The sequence below is a fragment of the Scyliorhinus torazame genome, chromosome 11 (genome assembly GCF_047496885.1).
Source record: "Scyliorhinus torazame isolate Kashiwa2021f chromosome 11, sScyTor2.1, whole genome shotgun sequence".
Taxonomy (NCBI): Eukaryota; Metazoa; Chordata; class Chondrichthyes; order Carcharhiniformes; family Scyliorhinidae; genus Scyliorhinus; species Scyliorhinus torazame.
The window spans coordinates 140,069,774-140,084,932 of NC_092717.1; the positions used below are offsets into that span (position 1 = coordinate 140,069,774).

Below are 15,159 nucleotides of genomic sequence, written 5' to 3' on the forward strand. Positions count from 1 at the left end.
TTGTAGGGTTGGGAGGACCAGCCCCCCTCCCTGGATTTTGTTTTTTGTAGGACGTTCTTTGGGAACCCAGCATTCTTCCCACCCCCCCACATACGAACGCCACGATTAGTTTGTCTAGTGCTTTGAAAAAGGCCTTGGTATGTAGATCGGGATAGATCTAAGTAGGAAGAGATACCTGGGCATTACATTCCTTTTGATCGTCTGGACTCTCCTCGTGAGGGAGAGTGGAAGTGTGTTCCATCTTTGCAGGTCCTTTCTGACTTCCTCTGTCAGACTGGTGAGGTTCCATTTGTGGATCCGTTTCCAGTCATGGGCTATTTGGATCCCCAGGTAGCGGAATGTGTGTCGGGCTTGGTTAAACGGCAGACCCATTAGTGTCGCCCCACCCCCCCCCGCCTCCCCTCCCCCCTCGCCCCCCCTGAATAAAAATATTTTTAAAAAAAGAAAAAGCCTTAAGTGAGTCATTGCAGTGCACCTTGTATATAGTAAATACTGCTGGTAGAAGGAGTGAATATTTAATTTGGTGGGCGGGGTGCCATTGAAGCGAGATGCATTATCCAGGATGGTGTTGACCTTCTTGAGTATTTTTGAAGCCGTACACATCCAGGCAAGTGAAAAGACCGTAAGACAATAAGTCGTAAGAGCAGAAGTAGGCCATTCGGCCCATCGAGTCTGCTCCACCATTTAATGGGATCATGACTGATCGGATATGATAATCCTCAACTCCACTTTCCGGCCTTATTCCCATAACCCTTGATTTCCTTGCTGATTAAAAATCTGTCTCCCTCAGCCTTGAACATACTGAATAACCCAGCCTCTACAGCCTGCTGCGGTAAAGAATTCCACAGGTCCACTACCTCTGAGAGAATAGATTTTTCCTCATTGCTGTCTTAAATGGGCGACCCCTTATCTAAGCTTATGCTCTCTGGTGGAAGACCTTCCCACAAGGGGAAACAACCTCTCAGCATCTACCCTGTCAAACCCTGAGAGCATTCCATCCTCCACAGTGTCACCACTCCCTAGGTCTATAATCACCTTCAGCCCTACAACCCTGCAAGATATCTGTGCTCCTCCTTTTTTGGTAGTTGTCCATCCCTGATTTTAATCTCTCCTCAATTCGTGGCCATCCTTTCAGTTCCCTGAGCCCTAAAATGTCTCGCTTAGACCTCTCAACCTCGCTTTCCTCCTTTAAGACATTTCTTAAAATTTAACCAGGCTTTTGGTCATCTGACCAAATATTTTCATATATGGTTAGGCATCCTACGTTTTTTCATCATCTTCATATGGAGTTCCTGGGATATTTTATGACTATATAAATGCAAGTTGTTGTAGTGTGATGACCATGATATAGGAATGATGTGCAGATGGGAAGCATTATGGTCGTAACACTCTTGATCTTTACCTCGCAGGAAAAAAGAATACAATGCTGAGAGAGAAGGATTATACTGGGGGTGGAGTGAACTATGAATGGAATAATGGAATGGACATCGGCAGGCAGAGATGGGTGTCCAACAGAAAGAGAGTGAAAGTCAGATCCATGCCAGTGCCTTGGAGCAGCTTTCTCATTTGTCTAATCGTTTCCATTAAATCACAGTTGATGGGCTGTCAGGATGCCTCATAAAGCAGCTACTGAGAGGTGGAAGGTTGCCGAAGTTATATTTCTGTGCTCACAGGCCCAATGTCAGAGATGCAACAGTTGGCAACTATGGCGGATACAGTGATCTCGGAGGATGCATAAACCTCACTGGGGCCTCAAACATATCTATAATTGGTGGCACAAGGTCAACATCATGATATTTGTGACCAGATAATGGAGGCACCAGCAACTGTGAGCAGCCCACGGTGAAGGACGGGGGATAGCTCCAGCCACTTGGGCTTGGCCGGAGATGCTATGGTTGCATATAAAGCAGATGCTTGTGGAGCAGCAAAGGGAAATGTCTGGAGATGTGGCAAAGTTTCCTTTGGCAGAGAATGGAAGGGTTTATTCATGACATGAGCGCTGCAAAGTGTCAATCATATGAATACAAGCTTCTCTATTGAAAGGATGGCCAATCTCATGGGGAGTCATATACACCAGCCCGCTAAGTGGATGTGGGAATAGCGCACAGAACGCATGATATATTCTGGAGTACTGACTGGTCCACTGTAGCAATGGCATATGGATACATGGTTGGGCAGCCAGTTGCTCCCCCACTCCTGATGCACATGGACATGCAGGTGGGCAAAGAAAAGGCTGAGGTAGGCAGGGATGGTGTAGGTGGGGCAACTCCCTCTGCCTCTGGCCCTCGTGACCAAGACACTGTTTGCACAGATGCAGGTTGCACAGCCTGTGGAGTTGCCTGCTAGAATGGGCACCACCTGCATCTCAGTCACTGGGACCTATTTTCAAGCAGCCTTCCTTCAAATGTGCTTCAGCACAGGGGAGTTGTCCTGTAGAAGCTCGCATAAGAGGACAGAGAAATTCCAAAGCATCACTTTGGGGTTCACTGGATACCATTTAAAACAAATCTGTCAAATTCATGCACTTTACTGAATGAAGCAGCTTGTTTTTTTAAAATGTTTTTATTCTCCATTTTCACATTTTCTTCACATCCCATCAACAAACAGTAAATGGTAACAAACACAATGTCAATCCCCTTATCAACAACAACGATCCCATCCTCCCACCACCCCAAACAACAGCCCATCTGACAATATAAGCACCAAATAAAACAAACCCTCCCAAGGTGGGAAAAGAAAGGAAAAAAGAAAAAGGATTCAGGAATCGCCTTTGGTCACCATTGACATATACAGTCCACCCCCCAACCCACCCCCCTAATATTCAATGCCATCCAATCCCCGAAAGAGTACCGTGAATGACACCCATGAATTGTAGACCCCTCCCCCCCCAACTCCTCCCCTCCACTTGTAAAACTCCTCCCCCAAATCTCGGTTCCTTCCCCCCAACTTTTCACCCCAGCGAGACTCACCGAAACCTGTTCTACCAGGCTCCGATAACCGCAGCCCCTCCCCCCACCTCGCTCCCATTAACTGGGCGGCTTAAACCAGCCAGTGTGGAGGACCCCCCCCCCCCCCCCCCCCGCACACACCATCCCAAAATAAAAGTCCTTGGATTTGTAGGTCACCCTCAACTTAGCTGGATATACTATGCCGCACTGCACCTTGCTAATGTACAGTGCCTTCTTTATCCGGCGGAAGGCAGCCCGCGTCCTCGCCAGCTCCACTGTAAAGTCCTGGTATATACATATACCAGCTCCAGCCCACTGCATCTCCTGCTTCTGTTTTGCCCAGCACAGCACTTTCTCCTTCACGCTATTCTTACGGAAACACAGTTACTCTTGGCAGCTCACTCGCCTTTGGTATAGGCCTCCACGACCCATGAGCCCAATGCAGTTCATATCGGAAGGGATCGTCCCCCTCCCCCAATAGCTTCGCCAACATCGTGGCAAAATACTCTGTCGGCCTCGGGCCTTCCACCCCTTCGGGCAGACCCACAATCCTCAGATTGTGTCGCTTGGATCTGTTTTCCAGGTCTTCCATTTTGGCTCGCAGATCCTTGTTGGTCTCTATCACCCTCCGCAACTCCTTCCCCATCGAGGTAAGTTGATCACTGTGCTGCGATAATACCTCTTCCACTTCCTTCAGTGTCTCACCTTGCTTCCGCACCTCGGCCGCTGCGCTGGATACCACCGCCCTCGCCGGGGCAATCGCCTTCTCCACCAGCACTTTCAATACCGCCCCCATCTCCTTCTTCATCGCTTCCACGTGTTTTGTGAACTGTTTTTCAAGTTGCACAGCATTCACCTTGGTCATTTCTTCTGCTGTGAACGATGCGGCCTCCCCTGGTGCACCAGCCTCCGCTTTCCTTACAGTTCCTGCGCTGACTTTTTCACTCACCAGCGGACTTCCGTTAACACCCTTTTTCACGGTCGTTTTTCTCCCAAACTTGGACATTTCTCCTCCCTGTGCCTTCTTACAGCCTTTTCAGCCTCTGTTGGTCCCGGGACCGGGCGTTTAAACCCCAAAATTTCTACTCCCGAGCGGGAGCCCTCCAGTGTGCGGCTGCCTCCCGCCCACTGTCACCGCATAAAGCAGCTTGTGTTAACAGCTTGTTCAAAGTCCTGCTGCTTTTCTGGGATGACCTGTGTAAGAGATGCAAGTAGCCTGAACCAAAGTCTCAGCAGTGGAGAAGTACTGCATCAGGTGTAATGTGCATCAGAAAGATATATGTCTGTGTCATTCGCCCCTTGACAGTACCCACGTGTTGAAAGAGAGATCTGCCATCCTGAAAGGAAAAAACAGCAAAGAATGACCAAATGACTAATAAGGAGAGAAAAATTAGAGTAGGAGAGAAAGCTAGCTAGAAATATAAAGACAAATAGTAAGAGTTTTTATGAATATTTTAAAAAGAAAAGAGACAACAAAATGAGCATTGGTCCTGTAGAAAGTGACTCTGGGGAGTTACTAATAGAAAATAAGGAGATGGTAGATGAACTGAACCAATATTTTTGCATCAGTTTTCACTATAGAGGATACAAGTAATATCCCCAAAATAGCTGTAAATCAGGATTTGGAAGGGAGGGAGACAGAAAGGGGACAGGGAACTATAGGCGAGTTAGCATTACATCAGTCAGAGAGAAAATATTCAAAGCTATTATTATAGATGTTATAACAGGACACTTAGATAAATTCAAGGTAATCAGGCAAAATAAACATGGTTTTGTGAAAGGGAAAGCATGTTTGAACAATAAATTGAAGTAACAGGTGCTGTGGATAAAGGGAAACCAGTAGATGTGCTGTACTTAGATTTTAAGAAAGCATTTGATGAGGTGCCTCATCAAAGGTTATTTAAGAAAATAAAAGCTCATGGTGAGAGATTGCAGAGATCAGGGGCGGGATTCTTCACTCCCACGCCGAAGTGGCCGCGCTGTCGTGAACGCTGTCGAGGTTCACGACGGCGCGGAACAGCCCCGGTCCCGACCGATTCAGGCCCTGACAATGGGCCAGTATCAGGGCCGCGTCATCTACACGCGCCAGGCCCTGTCGCCCGTGTAAAAGCGGCGCCGCATAGATGACGCGGCCGGCGCCGCATAACGGACGTCACCCGCACATGCGTGGTTGCCGTCCTCTCTACGTCCGCCCCGCAAGAAGATGGGGGACGGATCTTGCGGGGCCGCGGAAGGAAGGAGGTCCTTCTTCAGAGAGGACGGCCCGACGATCGGTGGGCACCGATCGCGGGCCACCCCACATTCCAGGTGAAGCCCGGTGCAGGATCCCCCCTCGCCCCCCCACAGGCCGCCCCCACCAGCGTTCACGCACCGCCCACGACTGCAGCGACCAGGTGTGGACGGCGCCGGGGGGAACCCGCCGTTTTGGCCTGGCTGCTCGGCCCATTCGGGCCTCAGAATACGGGGGTGCCGGAGAATCGCCATTTTGCGAAACTCGACCGGGCCATTCCCGCCGCTTGGGAGAATCGCGGGAGGGCGTCAGACCGGCGTCCCCGGAAATGCGTTGGAGTGGAGAATCGCGCCCCAGATTTGTAGAGGGATCTGGGTGTCATCATGCATGAATTACAACATGTTAGTTTATATCTTTGAGTTTGCTGCAAAGGGAAAAGGTATGGAGGTGCCCACACTCTGGAGGAGTTAGGAAAGAATTGTCTTTATTGAATTGTATTGTTGGGATATTGAATGAGAACCCATAATAGATTTCAAAAGGAAAGTGGGGAAAAGGCAGGCGAAGAGGACTAACTGGCTACCTGCTGCAGCTGGCACAGACATGATAACTTAAATGACCTCTCTCTGTGCTTTCTATGACTAGGAGAAATAAACTAATTACTCTTGGAGATTTCAATTTTAGTTTTTCTAATCAAGTTTGCACTCTATCCAATTATTGTGGAGCAGCTATTGTTGCTAAGCCAAGGAGTCTGATGTTTGTTTTCACTTTCCTCAGAATGTTAAAATCAAGACGCTCATTGACTCTAATTCATTCTTCTTTAGGACTTTAAAAACACAAATCTACCTGCCTCATTTGTCACTTCTTCCTTCTGTATATCGGTTTTCAAAACCCACACTTGGCACCATCTCATTAATTCCATGTTTACCTTGGTTTGTCCAAAATACTTCAACCATGGCACCGTTCTACTTTATGAATTATAGCCCTTCTCCTAGGCTTATTAATTAAAAAAAGAGAAATAACGGCAGTTTGATTACAATATTTCAGTTGAAGGCTTACCTTGCGTTTTGTTGACCTACATTTGAAGGTAGAGGATGATCTGGTTGGTTGCTTCTAGTCAGTTGATTATGAAGAGCTTTTTTGATAGGAAGACAGTACACTCTCTGTATAACTACTTTCAGATTTTGCTTTGCCCATCCTGCTGCTCCCTGGCTTTCAATTACTTCAAGAAGTGAGTCACATATGCCGTTAGCCGAAAAGCAATGCTCCAAGTTTGACACCTTTATTTCTTTCTCCTGTGGGGTCAGTAATATATTTTCAGCATTCCCTGTAGTTGTTGTAGTATCCTGCTTTGGGAACAGATTAACATTTATTTAGGATTCAGGATTAAGATGTAAACATGTTAGTGGCAAAAGAGAATGCGAATGCAGCAAGGGAGCACTCCAGTTACACTAACCTGTCAATGAGCAACCTGAAAGAGAAGTCAGCCTCATGGCAAGCAGACCACTCTGCCAGAGTCCTGCCCATGAGCACCTACATTAAGCACTTGGAATTGAGTACACTTTGGTATGCTGCCTCACACATGGATGTCTAGAAAATGGGCTGACATGGTGCAAGCTGCTCCATGTAGATGCTTCCACAAAGCAGACACCCTTTATAAAGGCAACTGAGCCAATATTTTTGCATCGGTTTTCACTGTAGAGGATAGAAGTAATATCCCAAAAATAGCTGTAAATCAGGAATTGGAAGGGAGGGAGACAGAAAGGAGACAGGAAACTATAGGCGGGTTAGCATTAAGGAAATTGAGACTTGATGACAGGGATTTACCTGCATTCTGGGGAAGAAAACAGGCATTCATAAAACCAAAGTTTATGCCTTCCATATTTGGCTTACAATTAGGCAAGTATCAATGGAAATCGGACCATCACTACCAATAGTTTTTCCAGCCACCTCCACACTGTCACTTGAAAAACCTCTTTCATCGCTACATCCCTAAATTATTCATTTGACTCTGGCCTCTTTTCTTAACTCCCTCCTTTGACCCCATAACCGGTGGCAGCATACTTAGCTTGGAATTCTTTTTTCGAATAAGTACACCAAGAAATGTTTCAGCCTTTTCAAAGATGTATGAAGAGCAAAAAAGTGTGTTTGTAGGTAGTGGGAGAGGAAAGAGTAATGTTGGTCAGAGACTTTCTTTCCATGTCTAACAATACTTTTAACATGAATGTATTTGAGTTTTGGATGAGACATACTGTGCTCTCTTGCCTCTCTGTATGAATGTTGAGATATGTTTGTTGCAATATGAATCAGGAACTCAAAACAAGAGCACTTGAAATATATATTGTAGGTGAGGTAGCACATGCATCTCCACTGACTCCACACTTTAACTTGTGAGAAAAGGTACTCCATCTATCTAAATCAAAAGCCATGTTTAGTGTTGGAAGTAGCTGTGAAAATTGTCATATCAAACTGTAGCCACCTGGGTTGGCCACTTCCCAACGTAAAATGGAGGACGGCAAAGGCTGAAGGGAAATTCAGCCAACCCAGGCAAAAACTAGCAGGTGCAAGTTTATTGTGTATTAGACTCTGCAAAAACCCAGACAGCATCGATACAAGCAGCCATCTGCATAGTAATGTAGCAGCTATCTACATAGTAATGAGCGATCCCCGGGAACAATCAAAACATTTGAGGTAAACAAGGCCAAGCCAGACTCCTCGGCGCCAGCAGGAGCCAACACAAAAGAGGTTAACGGACACTTAAAGACCGCCCAACAATCAGGGAACAGCTCCAGTATTGGAGAAATCGAACCAAGCGATTGGAACGAAGTCCAATCACTTGAAACCAGGTACGGGGTCCGCCCCGAAGGGCGGGAAGCCCCGAGGGACTATAAAGTAAAGCCCCCCCCAAGTTCAAATCGTCCTTCTTGACAGGGTCACTCAGCAACTCGAACCAACCCTTGACAGTGACCTGTCCAGCTGCCTCCAAAGAACGCAAGTCTCAAGTCAACGCTCGCTACGAGATAGGCGCTCCTAGCTACCAGTCCATACCAGCTTTTGAATCCCGCAGACTCAGAACCCGAACAAAAGGCCATTTGTTCCCCTGACCTGGCTAAAGCTAAGTCTCGGCCTGTTAGTGATAGAAATAGCTTAGAAAGTAGAGTTTATGCATGAATAGCGATTTACTGTGTATAATAAATGTGCTTTGATTTGAATCTTACTAATTGGTGTATTGCGTTATTGATCATTACTCGAACTTGAACCTCGTGGCGGTATCATAAAGATACCTGGCGACTCTAGAGCAAAGGTTATAAAACAGAGCCAATTGAACCAACCAAAAGTTAGCAACAAAACCCACTTCCATCTATACCATGATGAAAGATTGGCCAGGTTGGCGTTGTGTCCTTTGACGGTTATGGGGAGATTTAATTGAGGTGTAAAAATTATGAGAAACCTAGATAGATGGCAAGAACATATTTCCCACAATAATGGGGTCATTAACCAGCAAGCATGGCTCTAAATTAATAAGAAAAATGATAAAAGTGGAGTTATGGGAAACCTTTTTCACCCAGAGAATGGTGTGGTTCTGGAATTCACGGTCTGAGAGGGAGAAACCCTCATCACAATAAGAAAATGACTGGAGCTGCACCATGTGTTGTAACCTGCAGGGTTTACAGACCAAAAGCTAAAAATTTTGATTAGGCTTAATCTCTCTTTTTCACCTGGCACAGGCATGGTTGGCCAAATGGTCTCCTTGTGCTGCAAAGTTTCTATGGCCTGAATTTTTCAGTAGTCAGGCAGGTACTCGGTGGGCCAGGAAGCAAACATGAAATGCGTTCCTGGCCACGGTCGACACCGGAGCGAAATTTCACGCTGGCTGGGCAATTAACAGTCATCCAGTGTGAAACGCGCTCTGTGAAAGGCTGAGCGTGCCGGGGAGGGCACAAAGAGGGGAGGCACCAAGAACTGGGAGAATGCGAGCTGGTGTTTCTAATGTGCTCCCTCATGGTGACAGCCTGTTAAGCTGTTTCAGGGAGCTTCTGACCCGTGAAAAATAAATAACGATGTTAAAGCCATACTACGAGTGTCTAAGCAGCACAATCATACAAAGACCTCAGTCCCGACACATTTGTTAATTTTATTTTAGCCCTGACAGTTAATCCCACCCTAGATCTAGTTGGGGCTAAAACATAAAGATCGACTGGAAAATCAGCCCATCTACAAACTGTAATATCAGATGGACTATGTAGAATTGCACTCAATTGGTCTCTCAATGGGCTAAATTGCCTGCCTGATTGTATGCAGGCACACTTCCAACAGTTGCCGCCTTCTCGCATGATTTCACATGCTTCCGGATCGGGCACACACCCGCCCAAGCAGCATAAAATTCTGGCCTATGTTTCTATATATTGGATAGAATTTTTATTTGTTTGGAGGGTGCCTCCTCGGTTTGTTGTAACTAAGCTAGTATCTAGTAAATTGGCTGAAGTTTGGAAAATATTAGAAACAAGATGATATAGTTAATCACACAAAGCAACAATTAAACTTTATGATCTGCCCTTCTTCCTTGCACTGTATGGATATTTGCTTTTATGGCCATTTATGGATTTAAGAGCTGAAGGAGGAAGGTTTAATGGGTAGCCATGTCTTGTCATTCATTGGAGAGTGAAGTGTTGGATTTGCACAGAATGAATGTGACCTGTGAGTGGAAAAATCTAGTGAAATTATTGAATTTCTCTCCATTTGAACAATAAAAGTAGAAGCTCCTTTCCAGTCAGCCAAATGAATCAAAGTTATTTCCTTGTAGGGCCTTCACTGTTATAATAAGCATGGTCTACAAAGTGCTCAAATATTCTGACAACTGGGAAAAATCTCAAATGACAACATTCTTTCAAGATATTTTGCAACATCAATATTACAATTGCAGATACATTCCCTCATGACCATACTCATTGCACAGTATCAAAATATCCACCTTCAATTTCCTTGATGGCTTGGAGAGTGCGATACCAAGGCACAAGGACCAGGAAGGATCCATGTTCAAACCCTGGCCTATGCTGAACTAACTGATCAAGGTTGGTGGAGGGTGTGGTTGATGATTGGTTTCGGCAATTCTTGCGGACGGTTAAGATATAATCTTGGGTTCCCATTCTCGCTCACTCTCCAACAAGCTCTATCTGAATGTGTAGATGTTGGGTGAGAATAGGACGAGGTATAGTTGTGATTAGTTTGCTGATACTTATTGTCAAAGTTTCCACATGAATAATGGATACTTGTAAACCACACATGTAATGGCATCCGTGGTGTCTTAATTCAGCAAGATCTCAACTTTTTCAGTGTAACAGAGAAAGAGAAAATTGGGGGGAGAAAATGAGGACCCAATCTGGAGGTTAGTTCATGTTCAGACCCATAGAAATGATACAGCACAGAAGGGGGCCATGCTGACCCAAAGACATCCAGGCACCCTTTCTAATCCCGTCTTCCTGCACACTGCCCATAGCCCTGCAGTTTACAGCACTTAAGGAGCATATCCAGATGCTTTTTGGAAGAGTTTAGGATCTCTGCCTCCACCACCGACTTAGGCAGCGAATTCCAGACACCTACCACCTTCTGCATAAAATTATTTTCCTCATGTCCCCTCTAATCCTTCTGCTACTTAGCTTGAATCTATGACTCTGGTTTTGAACGCTCTGCCAAGGGAAATAGGTTCCTCCTGTCAACTTTATCTCTACCCCTCACAATTTTGTATACCTCAATCATGTCACCCCTCAGCCGATTCTGTTTCAAGGAAAACAACTCCAACCTCTTCTCGCGGCTACAATTCTCAAGCCCTGGCAACATTCTAGTAAATATTCTCTCCATAGCAATTACATCCTTCCTGTAATGTGGTGACCAGAACTGCACATAATACTCCAGTTGAGCCACACTGTTGTCCATCATTATATCGCTACTTTGGTATTGTATACCTCAATGAAGCAGAGCAGTCCATATGCCTCCTTTGCAACCTTATCTACACCTGCACAGCTACCTTTAGGGACCTGTGCACTTGCATGCCAAGAGCTCTCATTTCATCTCCCCCTCTCAGTGTATTCCCATTTATTGTGTATTCCCTTTTCCTGTTTGATCTCGCTAAATGCAGTATCTCACAATATCAGAGTCGAACTCCATCTGCCACTTTCCAGCCCACTCCACCAACTCATCTCTATCATTTTGGAGCTTACAGCTAACCTCTACAACATCCACTACACAACCAATTTTTGTGTCGTCTGCAAATTTCCCAATTGTGCCCCCAACATTCAAATGCAAATCGCTAATATATAAAACAACAGGGGTCCCAGCACTGAACCCTTTGTTTTCTGTCACAAAGTCAACTTTGGATCCAATTCCAATTTGCCACATTACCCAGTATTCTTTTGTTGAAAAGCATGCAAGAAAGTAAAAGTTAATTAATTGAGGGGGAGCAATGTATGGAATGGTCATTAAAAGAATAAAGACCACCCAATAAGGAATCAAGCATTTCTTCTGCACACTTCTCACTGCACTAGAAATTAAGCAATTAGCATTAGCATCACGTAGAAAATAAGGAGCACTTGCAAGGTATTCTAGCCACCAGGACCAATGTGCAAAGTGAAATGCTTATCAAGCCTATAAAGTCCAAGCACTAATGTTTGATAAAGTATACAGGATGTTCACATAGCTGTTTTATGGTATGATAAAGATGGACACATGTTTCAAGGACACCCATGAAGCAGCCAGGGATCATGCCAGGTTAGAGACAGCAATACCTAACAAACCGATGTTTACTGACATGCTTGTCATATAAAACAACATGATCAGGAAATATTTAACATAGTCCACATAGCATATGGGCCACCTGTAGGCATCAGAAATAAAGTCAAAGTGCTGGAAACGCTCAGCATATCAGGCTATGGTGCTATCTACTGGCCATGTGCACCCGCGACTTGACCGGCAGACCCCGGGTGAAGACTCCCGCGGGCTTCCCGATAGCCACAAAGTCTCGCGGGATCTATCCAAGTACCACAAGGCGTCGGGACCAGGAACCCGTCCACAATGGGTAGAATCAAACCTTAATTCGCTTAATTAGGCCATAAACCTACTTAAGGCCTACTTACCCGGTATTTACCGGCCTCCTGGTATCTACCAGCCTCCGCAGGGAGACCGCAGCCGGGCGCCGTTCAGTACTGATCCACACATACGTAGACCAGGTGGAATAGTACCTGGAGGGATCTCCAAGCCATCGGAGGCTCTTTGGTGGCCAGGGATAGTGCAGGGTTGCCCCCTGCCCCACCCCTGGAACGTGGGCACCTTGGCACTGCCCAGCCGGAGGGAGCACTGCCAGGGTGCCAGTGCAAGGGTGCCCAGGTGGTACTGCCAAGGGTCAGGGTCTGGGGAGGGCCATGCCCATGAAAGGTCTAACATAGAGGGGAAATATACCGTTGATAGGAATCGACCATTTCCTGATAGATCTGATAGGTAATAGAAGGCTATTTAGTGTAAATATTAAGCCCCAGTTTTAATATCCATTTTAAATTGAGGATTTCAGCACTCATAACCTCAGGTCATGATAAAACACATAGCTTCAACAGGGACACAATAAGCCTGACACATGCATAAACTCATTGGAGATTAAAACAACATTTTTACTAAGCAAAGATGAAAAAGCTATTGTTCTAACAAACATATTTTCTACGACAGTTTGACATGAAGACATGAGCTGTACCAGTAATCTGATCAAGGACGAAGCAGGCACCATAGCAACATGAAGGCACTATTGTTCATAATGTGGATAAAGCAAAGTCAGCAGAAAACCAGTAGAAACTAGTCTTGATAATAGCACAGAATCGCATTCCATAACAGACACAAATATTCAAACATGAAACATTCAGAACTTATGTTGCACATTAAGGATTGACAGCTAACCGTCAAATCAAATACACTTGATTCTAACCCAAACCAATTAGGACGACATAGAGGTGTAGACAGATGGCTCAAGACAGATAAGATTTCCTATAAACGTGATGGTCCGTACGGCCATCTTTATTCCGGGATCATCCTATACTTTGACTTAACTATTCGCTATCTCTGTTTTCACTTTTCCACTCTAACTCTTGAAGTAAATGCAAGCTGTTTTGCCGTAAGCAAGAAACCATTTCTGTATTATTTTGAAAGTTAAATTGTGTACAAGTTGCTTCTCTTTAAGTCCATTTGCTAGCCGGACTTTATTGAGAATAGATTTTTAAGTTTCTCCTAATTGTAATCAAATAGAGGCAATAAAGATTCTAGTTTGCATCCGAGAAGTTTAACTCAAATTTCTACTGCGTTTTAGTGTCGCAAGACCTCACTAATTCCGCATGGTAGATCTCATCAATTTGGCGTAGTTGCTGAAATCCTCAATTTAAAATGGGTATTAAAACTGGGGCTTAATATTTACACTAAATAGCCTTCTTTTACTTATCAGATCTATCAGGAAATAGTCGATTCCTATCAACCGTAAATGGCAAAACTCTTAGGAATTTAGAAAGTCAGAGAGATCTGGGTGTGCAGGTCCACAGATCTTTGAAAGTGGCAACACAAGTGGACAAAGTGGTCAAGAAAGCATACGGAATGCTTGCCTTCACTGGACGGGGCATTTAGTATAAAAACTGGCAAGTCATGCTATAGTTGTATAGAATCTTGGTACAGCTGCACTTGGAATATTGCACACAATTCAGGTCACTACAATACCAGAAGGATGTGGAGGTCTTGGAGAGGATGCAGAGGAGGTTTACCAGGATGTTGCCTGGTCTGGAGGGGGCTAGCTATGCGGAGAGGCTGGATAGACTCGGACTGTTTTCATTAGAATGACGGAGGTTGAGGGGTGACCTGATAAGAGGTCTATAAGATTATGAGGGGCATGGATAGAGTGGGTGGGCAGACACTCTTTCCCAGGGTGGAGGGGTCAGTCACCAGGGGGCATAGGTTTAAGGTCCATCGGGCAAAGTTTAGAGGAGATGTGCTCAGCAGGTTTTTTTTACATAGAGGGTGGCGACTGCCTGGAACGCGCTGCCAAGGGAGTTTGTCGAAGCAGGTACATTAACGGCGTTCAAAAAGCATCTCGACAAATCCATGGATAGGATGGGTATAGAGGGATATGGCACTAGGAAGTTCTGAGGGTTTTTGCCAAGGGTGATATCATGACCGGTACAGGCTTGGAGGGCCTGTTCCTGTGCGGTATTGTTCTTTGAAAGGAGGGTGGAGGGGAGGTATGGAGGGTGGGCGGGTGCAGGGCAGGTAAGAAGGTGCCTCTGGAAGTTGGGGGAGGGAAACGGGTGGTGGTCTTGGAAGAGGGGGGTTGTAAGGATGTATGGGGGAGCCTGAAGAGGGGGGCCCTAGAGACCCCATAGCGGGGTGTCCTCACTCGGCGAGGGGGGGGGGGGGGGTAATGCCCGTGTGTGGGGGTGATATTGCCTTGGGTCTGCTGCCTCACAGCACTGAGGACCCGGGTTCAATCCCGGGCCCGGTCACTGTCCGTTTGCACATTCTCCCCGTGTCTGCGAAGGTCTCACCCCTCAACCCAAAAGATGTGCAGGGTAGGTGGATTGGCCATACCAAATTGCTCCTTAATTGGAACAAAAAATGAATTGGGTACTCTAAATTAAAAAAAGACATGGCCCATGGGTGGGGGTGACCCACAAGCTCACTTCGAGATCGGGGCACCCTTTCAAAATGACGGCCCGATCTCAGAGTTCAGCTCCCGAGTGATGAAAATAATTCTTTTTTTTTTAATACAAATATTTTATTGAGGAATTTATGGTTTTATAACAGTAACAGAAGAAACAGTGTACATACAAATATAAACATAGTGCAAAAGCTGTCTTCCTCCCTCACAGGTCCCACCTTTTCTAACACCCTACTCTAAACCCTAAACCCCAACACCCCCCCCCCCCCCATTGACGGTTAATTTTCCCCAAAGTCGACGACGAACGG

The 15,159-nt window shown here is 45.7% G+C and overlaps 1 protein-coding gene across 4 annotated transcripts in view; it reads right to left on the bottom strand.

Moving 5' to 3' along the window:
- Positions 1-15,159, bottom strand: part of spidr (scaffold protein involved in DNA repair) — a 452,785-nt gene that overhangs the window by 133,913 nt on the left and 303,713 nt on the right. For 2 of the 4 annotated variants that reach the window (XM_072467808.1, XM_072467810.1), the window contains exon 10: positions 6,235-6,524. In XM_072467808.1, coding sequence (XP_072323909.1) covers positions 6,235-6,524 — 290 coding nt within the window. The remainder of the gene's footprint in view (positions 1-6,234; positions 6,525-15,159) is intronic. The other 2 variants (XM_072467811.1, XM_072467809.1) reach the window with 2 other exon arrangements.